At 43.1% G+C, this 18,674-nt stretch overlaps 1 protein-coding gene across 1 annotated transcript in view; it reads left to right on the top strand.

Moving 5' to 3' along the window:
• The window catches only part of LOC112264104 (spermatid perinuclear RNA-binding protein-like), a 53,432-nt gene extending 35,526 nt beyond the window's left edge, over window positions 1-17,906 (top strand). Inside the window, exons 12-18 of the mRNA XM_042294892.1 lie at window positions 1,506-1,714; window positions 2,066-2,233; window positions 2,511-2,645; window positions 7,642-7,782; window positions 7,927-8,053; window positions 8,155-8,205; window positions 17,299-17,906. Of these exons, the coding sequence (XP_042150826.1) occupies window positions 1,506-1,714; window positions 2,066-2,233; window positions 2,511-2,645; window positions 7,642-7,782; window positions 7,927-8,053; window positions 8,155-8,205; window positions 17,299-17,387 (920 nt within the window). The 3' untranslated portion in view covers window positions 17,388-17,906. The remainder of the gene's footprint in view (window positions 1-1,505; window positions 1,715-2,065; window positions 2,234-2,510; window positions 2,646-7,641; window positions 7,783-7,926; window positions 8,054-8,154; window positions 8,206-17,298) is intronic.
• The last annotated feature ends 768 nt before the right edge of the window (window positions 17,907-18,674 follow it).

Genomic DNA, 18,674 nt, shown 5'->3' with positions numbered 1-18,674 from the left:
CTCCAGGCAGTCTCTCACACAATTATCTTTCTACACCTCGCCACCTCTCACAGGACACTTACCTACACTATAGGACGCTGTCCTTGTATTAGCACCGCCACGTTCTCCCACTATCTGACACACCTGCTCCCTTCCTCAATCTCACTCCTTGTCTGCCTGGGCATTTAGATTAGACATGCCTTGACACCTGCCATGCTAACCTAGTTCAGAATCCACTGTATAGAACTAGACCTAAACTCAGCAAAAAAAGAAATGTCCTCTCACTGTCAACTGCGTTTATTTTCAGCAAACTTAACATGTGTAAATATTTGTATGAACATAACACGACTCAACAACTGAGACATAAACTGTACAAGTTCCACAGACGTGACTAACAAATGTTACTGAACACAGGGGGGTCAAAATCTAAAGTAACAGTCAGTATCTGGTGTGGCCACCAGCTGCATTAAGTACTGCAGTGCATCTCCTCCTCATGGACTGCACCATATTTTCCACTTCTTGCTGTGAGATGTTACCCTACTCTGCCACCAAGGCACCTGCAAGTTCCTGGACATTTCTGTGGGGAATGGCTCTAGCCCTCACCCTAAGATCCAACAGGTCCCAGACATGCTGTGTCTGGACCATGACGGACCCTCCACCTCCAAATCGATCCCGTACAGGCCTCGGTGTAATGCTCATTCCCTAATAAATTTGAATCTGACCATCAACCCTGGTGAGAAAAAACTGCGACTCGTCAGTGAAGAGCACTTTTTGCAAGTCCTGTCTGGTCCAGGGACGGTGGGTTTGTGCCCATAGGCGACGTTGTTGCCGGTGATGTCTGGTGAGGACCTGCCTTACAACAGTCCTACAAGCCCTCAGTCCAGCCTCCCTCAGCCTATTGCGGACAGTCTGAGCACTGATGGAGGGATTGTGCGTACCTGGTGTAACTCGGGCAGTTGTTGCCATCCTGTACCTGTCCCGCAGGTGTGATGTTCGGATGTACCCATCCTGTGCAGGTGTTGTTACATTTGGTTTGCCACTGCGAGGACGATCAGCTGTCCATTCTGTCTCCCTGTAGCGCCGTCTTGGGTGTCTCACAGTATGGACATTGCAATTTATTGCCCTAGCCACATCAGTAGTCATCATGCCTCCTAGCAGCATGCCTAAGACACGTTCACGTTTGGTGTTTTTCAGAGTCAGTAGAAAGGCTTCTTCAGTGTGCTAAGTTTTCATAACTGTGACCTTAATTGCCTTACCGTCTAAGTGTCTTATCGACTGTTCCACAGGTGCATGTTCATTAATTGTTTATGGTTCATTGAACAAGCATGGGAAACAGTGTTTTAAACCCTTTACAATGAAGATCTGTGAAGTTATTTGGATTTTTACAAATTATCTTTGAAAGACGGTCCTGAAAAGAGGGACTTTTTTGTTGTTGTTGCAGAGTTTATAAAGTACTGTTCACAATCTATCTCATATACTTTTCATTTATGTAATTGAAACCCTGTATGGTCTCTGTTTCCTCCTAGTTCTGGACAGTAACAGGATGGACCCCAACCACTCCATGAACGCCGTGATAAAACTGAACCAGGTCCACCCGGGGCTGCAGTACAAGCTATTGTCCCAGTCCGGCCCAGTCCACGCTCCAGTCTTCACCATGTCTGTGGACGTCCACGGCACTGTCTACGAGGCTTCCGGCGCCTCCAAGAAGACGGCCAAACTACAAGTAGCACTTAAGGTACCCAACAAACCTATTTCAGTAAATGGCATGGGAAGAATACATGGAGGGATGCATGTTACGAGATGATGAAGACTAGCAGTTAGGACAGGCAGAGGCCAGTAACATGAGAGAAGCATTGTATTGGATTGATGGAGAAGAGTGGATTTTTAAGAAAGATGATGTAGAATCATCTGTACATGTATTGTAGAACTGTGACACAGACACTATTATTACATTGATACATTGTAGATATGACACAACTATTGGGTGCACTCTACCATGACAACACACAGTGTCTAAGGAAGTGCTCCTCCTCTTGATCTTATATATTATTTTACTATCTTTGTTCCTCTTGCTCCTGTTCTCCAGGTCCTACAGGCACTAGGTTACCCAGCTGACTTCGATGTGGACCTGGACTCCCTGAGTGCTGACGAGAGGTCTGACGGCGAGGGACGCAACCATAGAAGTGATAGAAATGACAGGATGTCCACCAGCTCCAGCAGAAACTCTGTCACCTCCTCCACAGACGCACACGAGGTAACTACACAACAGTCACACTCCCAACACAACATGACCGTCACACGAACACTAGCTAACCACACAACCATCACACTGACCACATGATGTTACCACACAACTGTCACACTAACATGGAAACCTATTATAAATCTTTCATTGTGATTGCCTACAGTATACGCGATAGTTGTTAAACTGGTGTACATCCATAATGGATATGTTTTGTGTGATTCACCGACTGAACCCCATCTCTTACAATTCTAGAGAGGTAGTGATTTCATTCTATTATTATCCCTAGTCCCGCACCCCAGGCCCTCTCCTTATGGCAGGGGGCAAGAACCCAGTGATGGAGCTGAATGAGAAACGCAGAGGCCTGAAGTACGAACTCCTATCAGAGACCGGCGGCAGCTGCGACAAACGCTTCATCATGGAGGCAAGTCTTTATACACACTTACACGCTTAAGCTGCTTTTTGTTGCGCAAAATGCTTCAGGGAGGGCCCAACTCTGCATACAGAGCCCTCAGTGCACTCGCACTATAGGCTACAAATCCTTGAGTTTCCCTGTATTTCGTTGGGAAGCAGCTGTGAAGCGAGCTGTAGCCTATAGCGTATTTGTGTTTGAGTCTTATTAAAGAATGTGAAGAAAAAAAATGTTTCCTGATTTTCTTTAAATCATGTATGGTTGTTTTTTGGCATAAATTAAACAAGTTCATATGGGCCGAATATCTTTGTGTATGTTATATATGTATATATACCTTGGGGAGAACAAGTATTTGAAATACTGCCGATTTTGCAGGTTTTCCTACTTACAAAGCATGTAGAGGTCTGTAATTTTTATCATAGGTACACTTAAACTGTGAGAGACGGAATCTAAAACAAAAATCCAGAAAATTACATTGTATGATTTTTAAGTAATTAATTTGCATTTTATTGCAGGACTTAAGTATTTGATACATCAGAAAAGCAGAACTTAATATTTGGTACAGAAACCTTTGTTTGCAATTACAGAGATCATACGTTTCCTGTAGTTCTTGACCAGGTTTGCACACACTGCAGCAGGGATTTTGGCCCACTCCTCCATACAGACCTTCTCCAGATCCTTCAGGTTTCGGGGCTGTCGCTGGGCAATATGGACTTTCAGCTCACTCCAAAGATTTTCTATTGGGTTCAGGTCTGGAGACTGGCTAGGCCACTCCAGGACCTTGAGATGCTTCTTACGGAGCCACTCCTTAGTTGCCCTGGCTGTGTGTTTCGGGTCGTTGTCATGCTGGAAGACCCAGCCACGACCCATCTTCAATGCTCTTACTGAGGGAAGGAGGTTGTTGGCCAAGATCTCGCGATATATCGCCCCATCCATCCTCCCCTCAATACGGTACAGTCGTCCTGTCCCCTTTGCAGAAAAGCATTTATTTATTTATTTTTCACCTTTATTTAACCAGGTAGGCTAGTTGAGAACAAGTTCTCATTTACAACTGCAACCTGGCCAAGATAAAGCATAGCAGTGTGAACAGACAACAACACAGAGCTACACATGGAGTAAACAATAAACAAGTCAATAACACAGTAGAAAAAAATAGTCTATATACATTGTGTGCAAAAGGCATGAGGAGATTAGAAAATAATTACAATTTTGCAGATTAACACTGGAGTGATAAAAGATCAGATGGTCATGTGCAGGTAGAGATACTGGTGTGCAAAAGAGCAGAAAAGTAAATAAATAAAAACAGTATGGGGATGAGGTAGGTAAATTGGGTGGGCTATTTACCAATGGACTATGTACAGCTGCAGCGATCGGTTAGCTGCTCAGATAGCAGATGTTTAAAGTTGGTGAGGGAGATAAGTCTCCAACAGCGATTTTTGCAATTCGTTCCAGTCACAGGCAGCAGGGAACTGGAAGGAAAGGCAGCCAAATGAGGTGTTGGCTTTAGGGATGATCAGTGAAATACACCTGCTGGAGCGTGTGCTACGGGTGAGTGTTGCCATCGTGACCAGTGAACTGAGATAAGGTGGAGCTTTACCTAACATGGACTTGTAGATGACCTGGAGCCAGTGGGTCTGGCGACAAATATGTAACGAGGGCCAGCCGACTAGAGCATACAGGTCGCAGTGGTGGGTGGTATAAGGTGCTTTAGTAACAAAACGGATGGCACTGTGATAAACTGCATCCAGTTTGCTAAGTAGAGTATTGGAAGCTATTTTGTAGATGACATCGCCGAAGTCGAGGATTGGTAGGATAGTCCATTTTACTAGGGGAAGTTTGGCAGCGTGAGTGAAGGAGGCTTTGTTGCGGAATAGAAAGCCGACTCTAGATTTGATTTTAGATTTGATTTTCAAACGTTTTCTGTAAGTCTTCACAAGGTTTTCACACACTGTTGCTGGTATTTTGGCCCATTCCTCCATGCAGATCTAGAGCAGTGATGTTTTGGGGCTGTTGCTGGGCAACACAGACTTTCAACTCCCTCCAAAGATTTTCTATGTGGGGTTGAGATCTGGAGACTGGCTAGGCCACTCCAGGACCTTGAAGTGCTTCTTACGAAGCCACTCCTTCGTTCCCCGGGCGGTGTGTTTGGGATCATTGTCATGCTGAAAGACCCAGCCACGTTTCATCTTCAATGCCCTTGCTGATGGAAGGAGGTTTTCACTCAATCTCACGATACATGGCCCCATTCATTCTTTCCTTTACACGGATCAGTCGTCCTGGTCCCTTTGCAGAAAAACAGCCCCAAAGCATGATGTTTCCACCCCCATGCTTCACAGTAGGTATGGTGTTCTTTGGATGCAACTCAGCATTCTTTGTCCTCCAAACACGACGAGTTGAGTTTTTACCAAAAAGTTATATTTTGGTTTCATCTGACCATATGACATTCTCCCAATTTTCTTCTGGATCATCCAAATGCTCTCTATCAAACTTCAGACGGGCCTGGACATGTACTGGCTTAAGCAGGGGCACTGCAGGATTTGAGTATCTGGCGGCGTAGTGTGTTACTGATGGTAGGCTTTGTTACTTTGGTCCCATCTCTCTGCAGGTCATTCACTAGGTCCCCCCGTGTGGTTCTGGGATTTTTGCTCACCGTTCTTGTGATCATTTTGACCCCACGGGGTGAGATCTTGCGTGGAGCCCCAGATCGAGGGAGATTATCAGTGGTCTTGTATGTCTTCCATTTCCTAATAATTGCTCCCACAGTTGATTTCTTCAAACCAAGCTGCTTACCTATTGCAGATTCAGTCTTCCCAGCCTGGTGCAGGTCTACAATTTTGTTTCTGGTGTCCTTTGACAGCTCTTTGGTCTTGGCCATAGTGGAGTTTGGAGTGTGACTGTTTGAGGTTGTGAACAGGTGTCGTTCATACTGATAACAAGTTCAAACAGGTGCCATTAATACAGGTAACGAGTGGAGGACAGAGGAGCCTCTTAAAGAAGAAGTTACAGGTCTGTGAGAGCCAGAAATCTTGCTTGTTTGTAGGTGACCAAATACTAATTTTCTACCATAATTTGCAAATAAATTCATTAAAAATCCTACAATGTGATTTTCTGGATTTTGTTTTCTCATTTTGTCTGTCATAGTTGACGTGTACCTATGATGAAAATTACAGGCCTCTCTCATCTTTTTAAGTGGGAGAGCTTGCACAATTGGTGGCTGACTAAATACTTTTTTGCCCCACTGTATTTGGTACAGAAACCTTTGTTTGCAAGTGTCTTCACTGACATTTTCAACCCCTCTGTAATACCAACATGTTTCACACTGACCAGCATAGTCCCTGTGCCCAAGAACACTAAGGTAATTTGCCAAAATGACTACCGACCTGTAGCACTCATGTCTGCCATCCAGGACCTCTATATACCAGGCGGTGTCAGAGGAAGGCCCTAAAAATTGTCAAAGACTCCAGCCACCCTAGTCATAGACTGTTCTTTCTGCTACCGCACGGCAAGCGGTACCGGAGCGCCAAGTCTAGGTCCAAGAGGCTTCTAAACATCTTCTACCCCCAAGCCATAAGACTCCTGAACATCTAATCAAATGGCTACCCAGACTATTTGCATTGCCCCCCCCCCCTCTTTTACACTGCTGCTACTCTCTGTTATTATCTATGCATAGTCACTTTAATAACTCTACCTACATGTACATATTACCTCAATTACCTCGACTAACTGGTTCCCCCGCACATTCACTCTGTACTGGTACCTCCTGTATATAGTCACGCTATTGTTATTTTACTGCTGCTCTTTAATTACTTTTTTAAAACTGCATTGTTGGTTATGGCCTTGTAAGTAAGCATTTCACTGTAAGTATTCAGCGCATGTGACTAATAAGATTTGATTTGATCTCAGACAAAGCAAGAATTATTGTCCTGCTGTTGGCCCATTGGCTGTTAAATGATTCAGGTGATTGATTAGAATGAATCCTTCAGAACATTCACATCTAGCCTACTAGTCATCCAGCACACGGTCGTCTGGAAACTTTCCTAGGTCAAGTCAGTCACATTTTTTAGCTGTTAGCCTATTGGCCCAGCGCCCTCCGGGTTAGGGAGGGTTTAGCCGGGCTAGACCGTCATTGTAAATAAGATTTTGTTCTTATCGGAGTTGCCTAGTTAAATAAAGGTTAAATAAAAGAAAAATGAATAGACTTCAGTCAGACTTGACATATTGGTGCCAATAGCCTAATACTCCTCCAATCGATGGAGAGATTCTGTGTGCTGCTGATAAGTTTGAGGGGATCGGCCAGAACAAGCTACTGTGCAGTATCTCTAATAAAGGCATTTTCATATGCTGTTTGAATTAACATTTCAAGGAAATATTTTAGACCTAATTGTATTATTAATCTAATTAGATTCTGGAGCAAATTGAAAGAACATTTATTATTATCAGGTTAAAATAATTTTTCTTCCGGTTTATTGGTTTCTTCTGGGCTATTGAACATGTGCACATTTTTAATTTATCAATACATTAATTAGTAGGCTAATGGATTAGGTATTACTTTTTTCAAGTTATCTCTTTTATTCTAACAAGGAAGGCAACAAAAGTGCATGCTTCCTGGGACTTGTTAAATCGCATGCAGCTCAGATGTATTATAGACAAAGACAGCCAGCCAGCTGTGTGTGTGCGGGCGCGGTGCACCAGACATTTGGGGCGCGCCTGCCGTGTGGGTGTGGACAAAAGAGTCGCCTACGAAGGATTTTGCTTCTTCTGCAGCATTCGTTGTAAAATATAACTCTGTGGCGGTGCTTTGCACAAACACACACACACACACACAGACTTACACACACACACACACACACACACACAGACTTGCACACACACCCAGCAGCCTAGCACCTGCTTGACTTTTATTTAAATCTTTTGACCTGACCAAGAGAAACTAAACTAGAGCCCAGTAGGTCAGGTTAAGTGGCGCTAGTGTAGTTTTGAATGAATGAGTGTCTGTACTGTACTGTAGGTGGAGGTTGATAAACAGAAGTTCCGAGGCTCGGGGCCCAATAAGAAAGCGGCGAAGGCTTGCGCTGCCCTGGCTGCTCTGAAGAGACTATTCTCTGACTCCAAAGACCCCCGCAACAAGAAGAGGAGACCCACCACACTGGTGGGTGGACAAAGATCACTTTCAGCCCATGCATACAATTAAAATAAGCCTATCATTATTAGTTGTGCAGCATACTTCCAAAAGTATGGAAATGTATGCAAAGGTGACGCTATAACCGTAAAGAATGTGTGTGTTTGTTTGCAGGTGAAGAGAACTGTGTCATCAACTGTGACTATCCCAGCACATGCCCATTCCAGGCCTAGAACAAGGCCAGTGATGCATAGAGCACCCTACATCAGCGCTCCCCCCACCCATGGCTACCTCCCAATAGGTAAGACCTGGGGCTTGGTGTTTGTAAATGTGTGTGTTCGTTAGGTTGTCGCTATGTAAGCACTGCTCCTGTAGCTAAAGTTCCCTGACCTTTCTTTCCAGGCTATGGAGCTCCATATGGTTATGGTACTGCAGCTTCCCTCCCTGCCTATGGTAAGCACATTGTTCATACCAGAGCCAGGGCCAGCAGCTACTAGACAGTGTCACACATGCATGCGTTTTTAAAATATATTTTTTGTATTTTATCCTAATCTTTCTCCCCAATTTTCGTGATCTCCAATCGCAATCTTGTCTTATCGCTGCAACTCCCCAATGGGCTCGGGAGAGGCGAAGGTTGAGTCATCCTTCCTCCGAAATATGCCCGCCAAACCACGATTCTAAAGAACGTCTTGGGCCAATGAAAGTGCAGGGCGCCAAATTCAAAACAACAGAAATCTCATAATTAAAATTCCTCAAACATAGAAGTATTTCACACCATTTTAAAGATACACTTCTTGTTAATCCCACCACAGTGTCCGATTTCAAATAGTCTTCACGGCGAAAGCACCACAAACAATTATGTTAGGTCCGAGCCAAGTCACAGAAAAACACAGCTATTTTTCCAGTCAAAGAGAGGAGTCACAAAAATCAGAAATAGAGATAAAATTAATCACTAACCTTTGATCTTCATCATAAGGACTTCATGTTACACAATACATATATGTTTTGTTCGATAAAGTTCATATTTATATAAAAAAATCTCAGTATACTTTGGCACGTTTTGTTCAGTAGTTCCAAAACATCTGGTGATTTTGCAGAGAGCCACATCAATTTACAGAAATACTCATTATAAATGTTGATGAAAATACAAGTCTTATGCATGGAACTTTAGATACACTTCTCCTTAATGAAACCGCTGTGTCAGATTTCAAAAAAGCTTTATGGAAAAAGCAAACCATGCTATAATCTGAGTACAGCTCTCAGAGACCAAACAACCAAAAAAGATATCCGCCATATTGTGCAGTCAATAGAAGTCAGAAATAGCATTATAAATATTCACTTACCTTTGATCTTCATCAGAATGCACTTCCAGGAATCCCAGTTCCACAATAAATGTTTGTTTTGTTCGATAATGTCCATCATTTATGTCAAAATAGCTACTTTTGTTAGCGCGTTTTGTAAACAAATCCAAAGTCACGAAGCGCGTTCACTAGTTGCAGACGAAATGTCAAAAAGTTCCGTTACAGTCCGTAGAAACATGTCAAACAATGTATAGAGTCTATCTTTAGGATGTTTTTAACATAAATCTTCAATAATGTTCCAACCGGAGAATTCATTTGTCTTCAGAAAAGCAATGGAACGGGAGCTACCTCTCACGTGAACGAGCATCACAAGTTTGTGGAAATCTGCCAGGCCACTGACTCAAAGAGCCCTTATGAACCCCTCCCTTTACAGTAGAAGCCTCAAACAAGTTTCTAAAGACGGTTGACATCTAATGGAAGCCTTAGGAAGTGCAACATGACCAATATCCCACTATCTTCAATAGGGGATGAGTTGAAAATCAACCAACCCCAGATTTCCCACTTCCTGGTTGGATTTTGTCTCAGGTTTTTGCCTGCCATATGAGTTCTGTTATTACTCACAGACATCATTCAAACAGTTTTAGAAACTTCAGAGTGTTTTCTATCCAAATATACTAATAATATGCATATATTAGCAACTGGGACTGAGGAGCAGACAGTTTACTCTGGGCACCTTATTCATCCAAGCTACTCAATACTGCCCCAGCCACCCGTCCGCTTAACCCGGAAGCCAGTTGCACCAATGTGTTGGAGGAAACACCGTTTAACTGACAACCAAAGTCAGCCTGCAGGCACCTGGCCCACCACCAGGAGTCACTAGAGCGCGATGAGCAAAGTATTCCCCCCCCGGCCAAACTCTCCCCTAACCCGGACGACGCTGGGCCAATTGTGGGCCGCCCTATGGGACTCCCGGTCACAGCCAGTTGTGAGACAACCTGGGATCGAACCTGGGTCTGTAGTGATGCCTCAAGCACTGCGTTGTAGTGCCTTAGACCGCTGTGCCACTCGGGAGGCCCCGCATGCGCTAACTTTTCCAACTCACCTTGCCATTTTCTGCTTTCCTGATTCTTAGCGAGGGTGCTCAGACGCCGAACAGTCAAATGTGAGTGCCTTCAGAATGTATTCACACCCCTTGACTTATTTCACATTTTGTTACATCAACAAAGTACTCTGTCAAAGTGGAGGAAAAATGTGTATTCAACCCCCTGTGTCAATACATATCACCTTTTGGCAGCGATTACAGCTGTGAGTCTTTCTGGGTCTCTAAGTCTGAGCTTTGCAAACCTGGATTCTTCAAGCTCTGTCAAGTTGGTCATTTATCATTGCTAGACAGCCATTTTCAAGCCTTGCCATAGATTTTCAAGACGATTTAAGTTAACTGTAACTAGGCTTCTCAGGAACATTCAGTGTTCAAACTCCCTAGTCCTTGCCAATGACGAGCATACCCATAAGATGATGCAGCCACCACCATGCTTGAAAATATGAAGAGTGGTACTCAGTGATGTGTTTAGTTGGATTTGCCCTAAACATAATGCTTTGTATTCAGGATTCTCTCCAAGATGGCGTAGCAGTGCAGACGTGTCTTTTTCGTCCTCTTATGTACTTTTGTATTTTTCGTCCTTTTTGTATATATTTCAATTTTATTTTCAATCTCTTATCCATTTTAAATCAATTATACCTTCCGGTAACCTTCCTCACCCAATGTGATACTGAACATTGGCTAACCAGCTAATTAGCTACAAGCTATTTAGTCATTGTTAGCAACTGCTAGCAGCCTTTACCTTCTGCACTTTTTTAGCCTGGATAATACTTGCCAGCCTACCAGTATCGGACTGTTTCTCCACTACAACGCTGGATTCCAGCCGTAATCCCTCGACCATTACTCCTGATCTTCACAGCTAGATAGCTGCCACCAAGTGACCCACTACCAAAGCTAGCCCTGAGCCAGGCCATGCCCAACCTCACGGCCTACTCAGTTGTTCACCCGGACTCCACCCAAACACGGCTAGAATCCAGTACTCCACCGGATCCTTGCCGTAAGCTCAGGACCTTGGCACCGGATCACCGCTGCTACCGAGTGGCTATAGTGGCTAACTCCCCTGCCCCGAAGCTAGCTCCAGTTAGCTGTGAGCTAGGCACATCTCCCTGCTAGCAAACTAAATTACTACAACTATAATACCTCTTTCGCCATCTGGCTTGGATCCTTTGTCTACACAGTGCCCCGCCGCACCACCATGGAAGGTCTGCCGACGAATACTCCATCCTCCATTATCTGCCGACCCCAGCCGCGAACTCAGGCTCTGTGTGTAGTTAACCGACCCTCTATCCCCATTCATTGCCATTTTACCTTTTTTTTTTTTTTAGCTGATTAGCTGTTGTCTTACCCGTTGTCTTGGCTAGCTCGCCCAATCAACACCTGTGATTGTTTTATGCATCGCTTTGTCTCTCTCAAATGTCAATATGCCTTGTATACTGTTTAGGTTAGTTATCATTGTTTTAGTTTACAATGGAGCCCCTAGTTCCACTCATACCTCCTCCTTTGTCCCACCTCCCACACATGCGGTGACCTCACCCATTATAACCAGCATGTCCAGAGATGCAACCTCTCTTATATTCACTTGTGTGCCTGGGCTTACCTCCCCTGTACCCGCACCCCACCATAACCCTGTCTGCACATTATGCCCTGAATCTATTCTACCACGCCCAGAAATCTGCTCCTTTTATTCTTTGTCCCCAACGCTCGAGACAACCAGTTTTGATAGCCTTTAGTCGTACCACCATCCTACTCCTCCTCTGTTCCTCGGGTGATGTGGAGGTAAACCCAGGCCCTGTGTGTCCCCAGGCAACCTCATTTGTTGACTTCTGAGTTCAAAATAGCCTTGGTTTCATGGATGTTAACATCAGAAGCCTCCTCCCTAAGTTTGTTGTACTCACTGCTTTAGCACACTCTGCCAACCCTGATGTCCTTGCCATGTCTAAATCCTGGTTTAGGAAGGCCACCAAAAATTCTGAGATTTCCATACCCAACTACAACATTTTCCGTCAAGATATAACTGCCAAAGGGGGAGGAGTTGCAATCTACTGCAGAGAGAGCCTGCAAAGTTCTGTCATACTTTCCAGGTCTATACCCAAACAGTTCGAACTTCTAATCTTAAAAATGAATCTCTCCAGAAATAAGTCTCACTGTTACAGCCTGTTATCAACCCCCCTCCGCTCCCAGCTGTGCCCTGGACACCATATGTGAATTGATTGACCACCATCTACCTTCAGAGTTTGTTCTGTTAGGTGACCTAAACTGGGATATGCTTACACCCTGGCAGTCCTACAATCTAAGCTAGATGCCCTCAATCTCACACAAATCATCAAGGAACCCACCAGGTACAACCCTAAATCCGTAAACACGGGCATCCTCATAGACATTATCCTGACCAACTTGCCCTCCAAATACACCTCTGCTGTTTTCAATCAGGATCTCAGCGATCACTGCCTCATTGCCAGTATCCGCTATGGGTTCGTGGTCAAACGACCACCCCTCATCACTGTCAAACGCTCCCTAAAACACTTCTGCGAGCAGGCCTTTATAATCGACCTGGCCTTGGTATCCTGGAAGGATATGGACCTCATCCCGTCAGTCGAGGATGCCTGGTCGTTCTTTAAAAGTAATTTCTTCACCATCTTAGATAAGCATGCCCCTTTCAAAAAATGCAGAACTACGAACAGATATAGCCCTTGGTTCACTCCAGACCTGACTGCCCTTGACCAGCACAAAAACATCCTGTGGCAGACTGCAATAGCATTGAATAGATATGCAACTGTTCAGGGAAGTCAGGAACCAATACACGCAGTCAGTCAGGAAAGCAAAGGCTAGATTTTTCAAGCAGAAATTTCCATCCTGTAGCTCTAACTCCAAAAAGTTTTGGGACACTGTAAAGTCCATGGAGAACAAGAGCACCTCCTCCCAGCTGCCCACTGCACTGAGGCTAGGTAACACGGTCACCACCGATAAATCAATGATAATCAAAAATGTCAATAAGCATTTCTCTACGGCTGGCCATGCCTTCCTCCTGGCTACTCCAACTGGCTACTCCAATCCCAGCCAACAGCTGGGTTCAGTGTCAAATCGGAGGGCCTGTTGTCCGGACCTCTGGCAGTCTCTATGGGGGTACCATGGTTTAATTCTCAGGCTGACTCTTTTCTCTGTATATATCAATGATGTCGCTCTTGCTGCTGGTTATTCCCTGATCAACCTCTACGCAGACAACACCATTCTGTATACCTCTGGCCCTTCCTTGGACACTGTGCTAGCTAACCTCCAAACGAGGGTCAATGCCATACAACACTCCTTCCTTGGCCTCCAACTGCTCTTAAACGCTAGTAAACCAAATGCATGCTTTTCAACCGCTCGCTACCCGTCCGACTAGCATCACCACCCTGGACGGTTCTGACCTAGAATATGTGGACAACTATAAATACATAGGTGTCTGGCTAGACTGTACACTCTCCTTCCAGACTCATATTAAACATCTCCAATTCAAAATCAAATCTAGAATCGGCTTTCTATTTCGCAACAAAGCCTCCTTCACTCACGCCGCCAAACTGACTATCCTACCGATCCTCGACTTCGGTGACATCTACAAAATAGCTTCCAATACTCTGCACAGACTGCATCCAGTTTGCTATCACAGTGCCATCCGTTTTGTTACCAAATCACCTTATACCACCCACCACTGCGACCTGTATGCTCTAGTCGGCTGGCCCTCGCTACATATTCGTCGCCAGACCAACTGGCTCCAGGTCATCTATAAGTCTATGCTAGGTAAAGCTCCGCCTTGTCTCAGTTCACTGGTCATGATAACACCCACCCGTAGCACACGTTCCAGCAGGTATATCTCACTGATCATCCCCAAAGCCAACACCTCATTTGGCCACCTTTGCTTCCAGTTCTCTGCTGCCAGTGACTGGAACGAATTGCAAAAATTGCTGAAGCTGGAGTCTTATCTCCCTCACCAACTTTAAACATCAGCTATCTGAGCAGTTAACCGATCGCTGGAGCTGTACATAGTCCATTTGTAAATAGCCCACCCAATCTACCTACCTCATCCCCATACTGTTTTTATTTACTTTTCTGCTCTTTTGCACACCAGTATCTCTACTTGCACGTCATCATCTGCTCATTTATCACTCCAGTGTTAATCTGCTAAATTGTTATTCTTCGCTACTGTGGCCTATTTATTGCCTACCTCATGCATTTTGCACACAATGTATATAGACTTTTTTATTGTGTTATTGGCTTGTTTATCCCATGTTATTTCATGTGTAACTATGTGTTGCTGCCGGTGTCACACTGCTTTGCTTTATCTTGGCCAGGTCGCAGTTGTAAATGAGAACTTGTTCTCAACTAGCCTACCTGGTTAAATAAAGGTGAAATTAAATAAATGGACAAAAAGTACATTTCTTTGCCCCATTCTTTGCAGTATTGTTCTGTACAGGCTTCCTTTTCACTCTGTCATTTAGGTTAGTATTGTGGAGTATTGTTGATCCATCCTTAGTTTTATCCTATCACACCCATTTTAACTCTGTAATAACTGTTTTAAAATCACCATTGGTATCATGGTGAAATCCCTCAGCAGTTTCCTTCCTTTCTGTCAACTCGGGGATTCGATCTAGCAACCTTTCGGTTACTGGCCCAATGCTCTAACCACTTGGTTACCTGCCGCCCCAAATGAGGGACTTTACAGAAAATTGTGCATGTGGGGTATAGCAATGGGTAGTCATTCAAAAATCATATTTTTCACCATTATTGTACACAGTTAGTTCATGCAACTTTTCTGGTTACTACAGTTGAAGTCAGAAGTTTACATACACTTAGGGTTCTTGCATACACTCCACAAATTTCTTGTTAACAAACCTATAGTTTTGGCAAGTCGGATAGGACATCTACTTTGTGCATGACACGAGTAGTTTTTCCAACAGTTGTTTACAGACAGATTATTTCACTTATAATTCACTGTATCACAATTCCAGTGGGTCAGAAGTTTACATACACTAAATTGACTGCATTTAAACAGCTTGGGAAAATTCCAGAAAATGTCATGGCTTTAGAAGCTTCTGATAGGCTAATTGACATCATTTGAGTCAATTGGAGGTGTACCTGTGGATGCATTTTAAGGCCTACCTTCAAACTCAGTGCCTCTTTGCTTGACATCATGGGAAAATCAAAAGAAATCAGCCAAGACCTTAGAAAATAAATTGTAGACCTCCACAAGTCTGGTTCATCCTTGGGTGCAATTTCCAAACGTCTGAAGGTACCACGTTCATCTGTACAAACAACAGTATGCAAGTATAAACACCAAGGGACAACCCAGCTGTCATACTGCTCAGGAAGGAGACCCCTTCTGTCTCCTAGAGATGAATGTACTTTGGTGCGAAGATTGCATATCAATCCCAGAACATCAACAAAGGACCTTGTGAAGATGCTGGAGGAAACCGGTACAAAAGTATCTATATCCACAGGTTGACATAACCTGAAAGGCCGCTCGGCAAGGAAGAAGCCACTGCTCCAAAACCGCCATAAGAAAAAACATATTACGGTTTGCAACTGCACATGGGGACAAAGATCGGACGTTTTGGAGAAATGTCCTCTGGTCTGATGAAACAAAAATATAACTTTTTGGCCGTAATGACCATCATTATGCTTGGACGAAAAGGGGGGGGGAACACGATCCCAACCATGAAGCACGGGGGTGGCAGCATCATGTTGTGGTGGTACTTTGCCACAGGAGGGACTGGTGACTTCACAAAATAGATGGCATCATGAGAGAGTGAAATTAAGTGGATATACTGAAGCAACATCTCAAGACATCAGTCAGGTAGTTAAATGCTTGGTCACAAATGGGTCTTCCAAATGGACAATGACCTTAAGGACAACAAAGTCAAGGTATTGGAGTGGCCATCACAAAGCCCTGACCTCAAACCTATAGACAATTTGTGGGCAGAACTGAAAAAGCGTGTGCGAGCAAGGAGGCCGACAATCCTAACTCCGTTACACCAGCTCTGTCAGGAGGAATGGGCCAAAATTCCCCCAACTTATTGTGGGAAGCTTGTGGAAGGCTATCCAAAACATTTGACCCAAGTTTAAGCAATTTAAAGGCAATGCTACCAAATACTAATTGAGTGCATGTAAACTTCTGACCCACTGGGAATGTGATGAAATAAATAAAAGCTGAAATATATCATTCTCTCTACTATTTTTCTGACATTTCACATTCTTAAAATAAAGTGTTGATCCTAACTGACCTAAGACAGGGAATATTTACTCGGATTAAATGTCAGGAATTGTGAAAAACTGAGTTCAAATGTATTTGGCTAAGGTGTATGTAAACTTCCGACTTCAACTGTACATGATTCCATATGTGTTATTTGATAGGTTTGATGTTTTCTATTATTCTACAATGTCGAAAATTGTAAAAAAAAAATAAAGAAACTCTTGAATGAGTAGATGAGTATACTTTTGACTGGTACTGTATGTTCTAAGTTTCATTTGAATGGATAGACAACAATTTGTTTATTTTATTTGTAGGTTCTCTCTCGAGGATGCCTTCAGTAATGTTCCCTGTCATGAGATTGTCCCCAGCCTCTCCTGTTTTCTGCCACTACTACCCATTTTAGGATCGGTGTTCACCCCCATGTGTACAACTCAGACAGTGAACCTTTAGGAATATATATGATTTATTTTAGTTTTGTATGATATATATTTTTATAGGTACAAAAATGGTTGAATGCATAGTGACATTAATCTTGTTCATCGGATATTGATTGTCCACCAATGTTTGTTGTAGATTAAGCACTAAATACTTACGTTTAATTGGTTACTTGATTTGTTGAGACTTATTTTGAGATATGTTTAGAAATTATACAATGTGTGTCATATATTATTCATCAGTTGAGTACCAGTACTTGACTTGCATAGCATTCTGAAATTCACAGCTAGACCCAAGTCACCACTTTTTCATATCCACCACAATCCTCTACCACTCTTCACCTAATCAAACACACGATTTTTCCATAATCAAACCACATCATTATCAAAATGTGCCTTTTCGTTTATGTAACACTGCCTCCTATAGGCCACGGCTGTAACCACAGTTTCTCTGCTCCCTCCACTTCTTTCTCCCTCTCTCTTTAGGCGGCCTGTACATTGACAGTGCCTTTTACCAGCCACGGCCTATTGCCACTCCTATTATAATTCACCTGGGTCCTCAGGATCTCTTCTGATCTCAACAGCCAGCATGGGATCTCTTTTGACCTCTGCTCTCTAGAGCCATCAGGGGACGACTAAGTTTTGATTTAGCTTCCAGTTTCCTGTCTGACCAGGCTCTCATTACCTTATTAAAGGGATACTTCAGAATTTTTGCAATGTGGGCCATTTTTATGTGTCCAGTATGAACGTCTAGTAACCCAAAGGTTGCAATTATTTTTCAAATCTCATCACAAACAACTTTAGCGTTTTTGTTAATTAGCAACTTTTCAACTACAAATATGTTGCAATTGTACACTAGGTCGGAAAATCGGGATCCATCTCTGAGCAGACATCAATCCAAGAAGAAGCAATACATCATCAGAGTTGGAATTATTTCCCAATATGTTGCAATACTTGACTTTAGCTTCAAATCTACTTGGAAATAGTGGAAATGGATTGGCACAACACTGCAATATTCATGTGATATACACTGAGTATACCAAACATTAAGAACACCTTCCTAATATTGAGTTGCACCCTCCCCTTTTGCCTTCAGAACAGCCTCAGTTCGTCAGGGCATGGACTCTACAAGTTGTATAAAGCATTCCACATGGATGCTGGCCCATATTGACTCGAATGCTTCCCACTGTTGTCAAATTAGCTGGATGTTCTTTGGGTGGTGGACCAATCTTGATACACACGAGAAACTGTTTAGCGTGAAAACCTCAGCAGGTTTGCAGTTCTTGACACAAACCAGTACTACCATACCCTGTTCTAAGGCACTTAAATATTTTGTCTTGCCCAATTAACCTCTGAATGGCACTTACTTATTATTATTACTATTATTATTATTAACACTTAAAAATCATACAATGTGATTTTCTGATTTTCTCTCACAGTTAAAGTGTACCTATGATCAAATTTACAGACCTCTACATGCTTTGTAAGTAGGAAAACCTGCAAAATTGGCAGTGTATCAAATACTTGTTCTCCCCACTGTATATACAATATTTGTGTAATTATGGGTGTGTGTGTTTGAGTATGTTTAACCCAATAAGGATACGATTTGTATTTATTTATCATACTTGTCAATTAATGCGTATTTTACCACAATGTAAATGCATTTATATCAAGCAACCTTTGTATACAATATACACAACAGTGTATATATAGAAGTTAATTTGCATGTATCATTTGTACGTACTGTACAGTAGAAACAAGTCTGTTTTGTATTTAATTCCAAATGTAACTGTGTAAACAGAGAGTAGACTCATCCTAGTCCAATGTAATGTTTTCAAAATCTATTAGCAGCAGTTAATAGC

The sequence above is a fragment of the Oncorhynchus tshawytscha genome, linkage group LG12 (genome assembly GCF_018296145.1).
Source record: "Oncorhynchus tshawytscha isolate Ot180627B linkage group LG12, Otsh_v2.0, whole genome shotgun sequence".
NCBI classification, from domain to species: domain Eukaryota; kingdom Metazoa; phylum Chordata; class Actinopteri; order Salmoniformes; family Salmonidae; genus Oncorhynchus; species Oncorhynchus tshawytscha.
The sequence above is the reverse complement of the archived record's forward strand: the minus strand, read 5'-3'. Positions and strand labels throughout refer to the sequence as shown.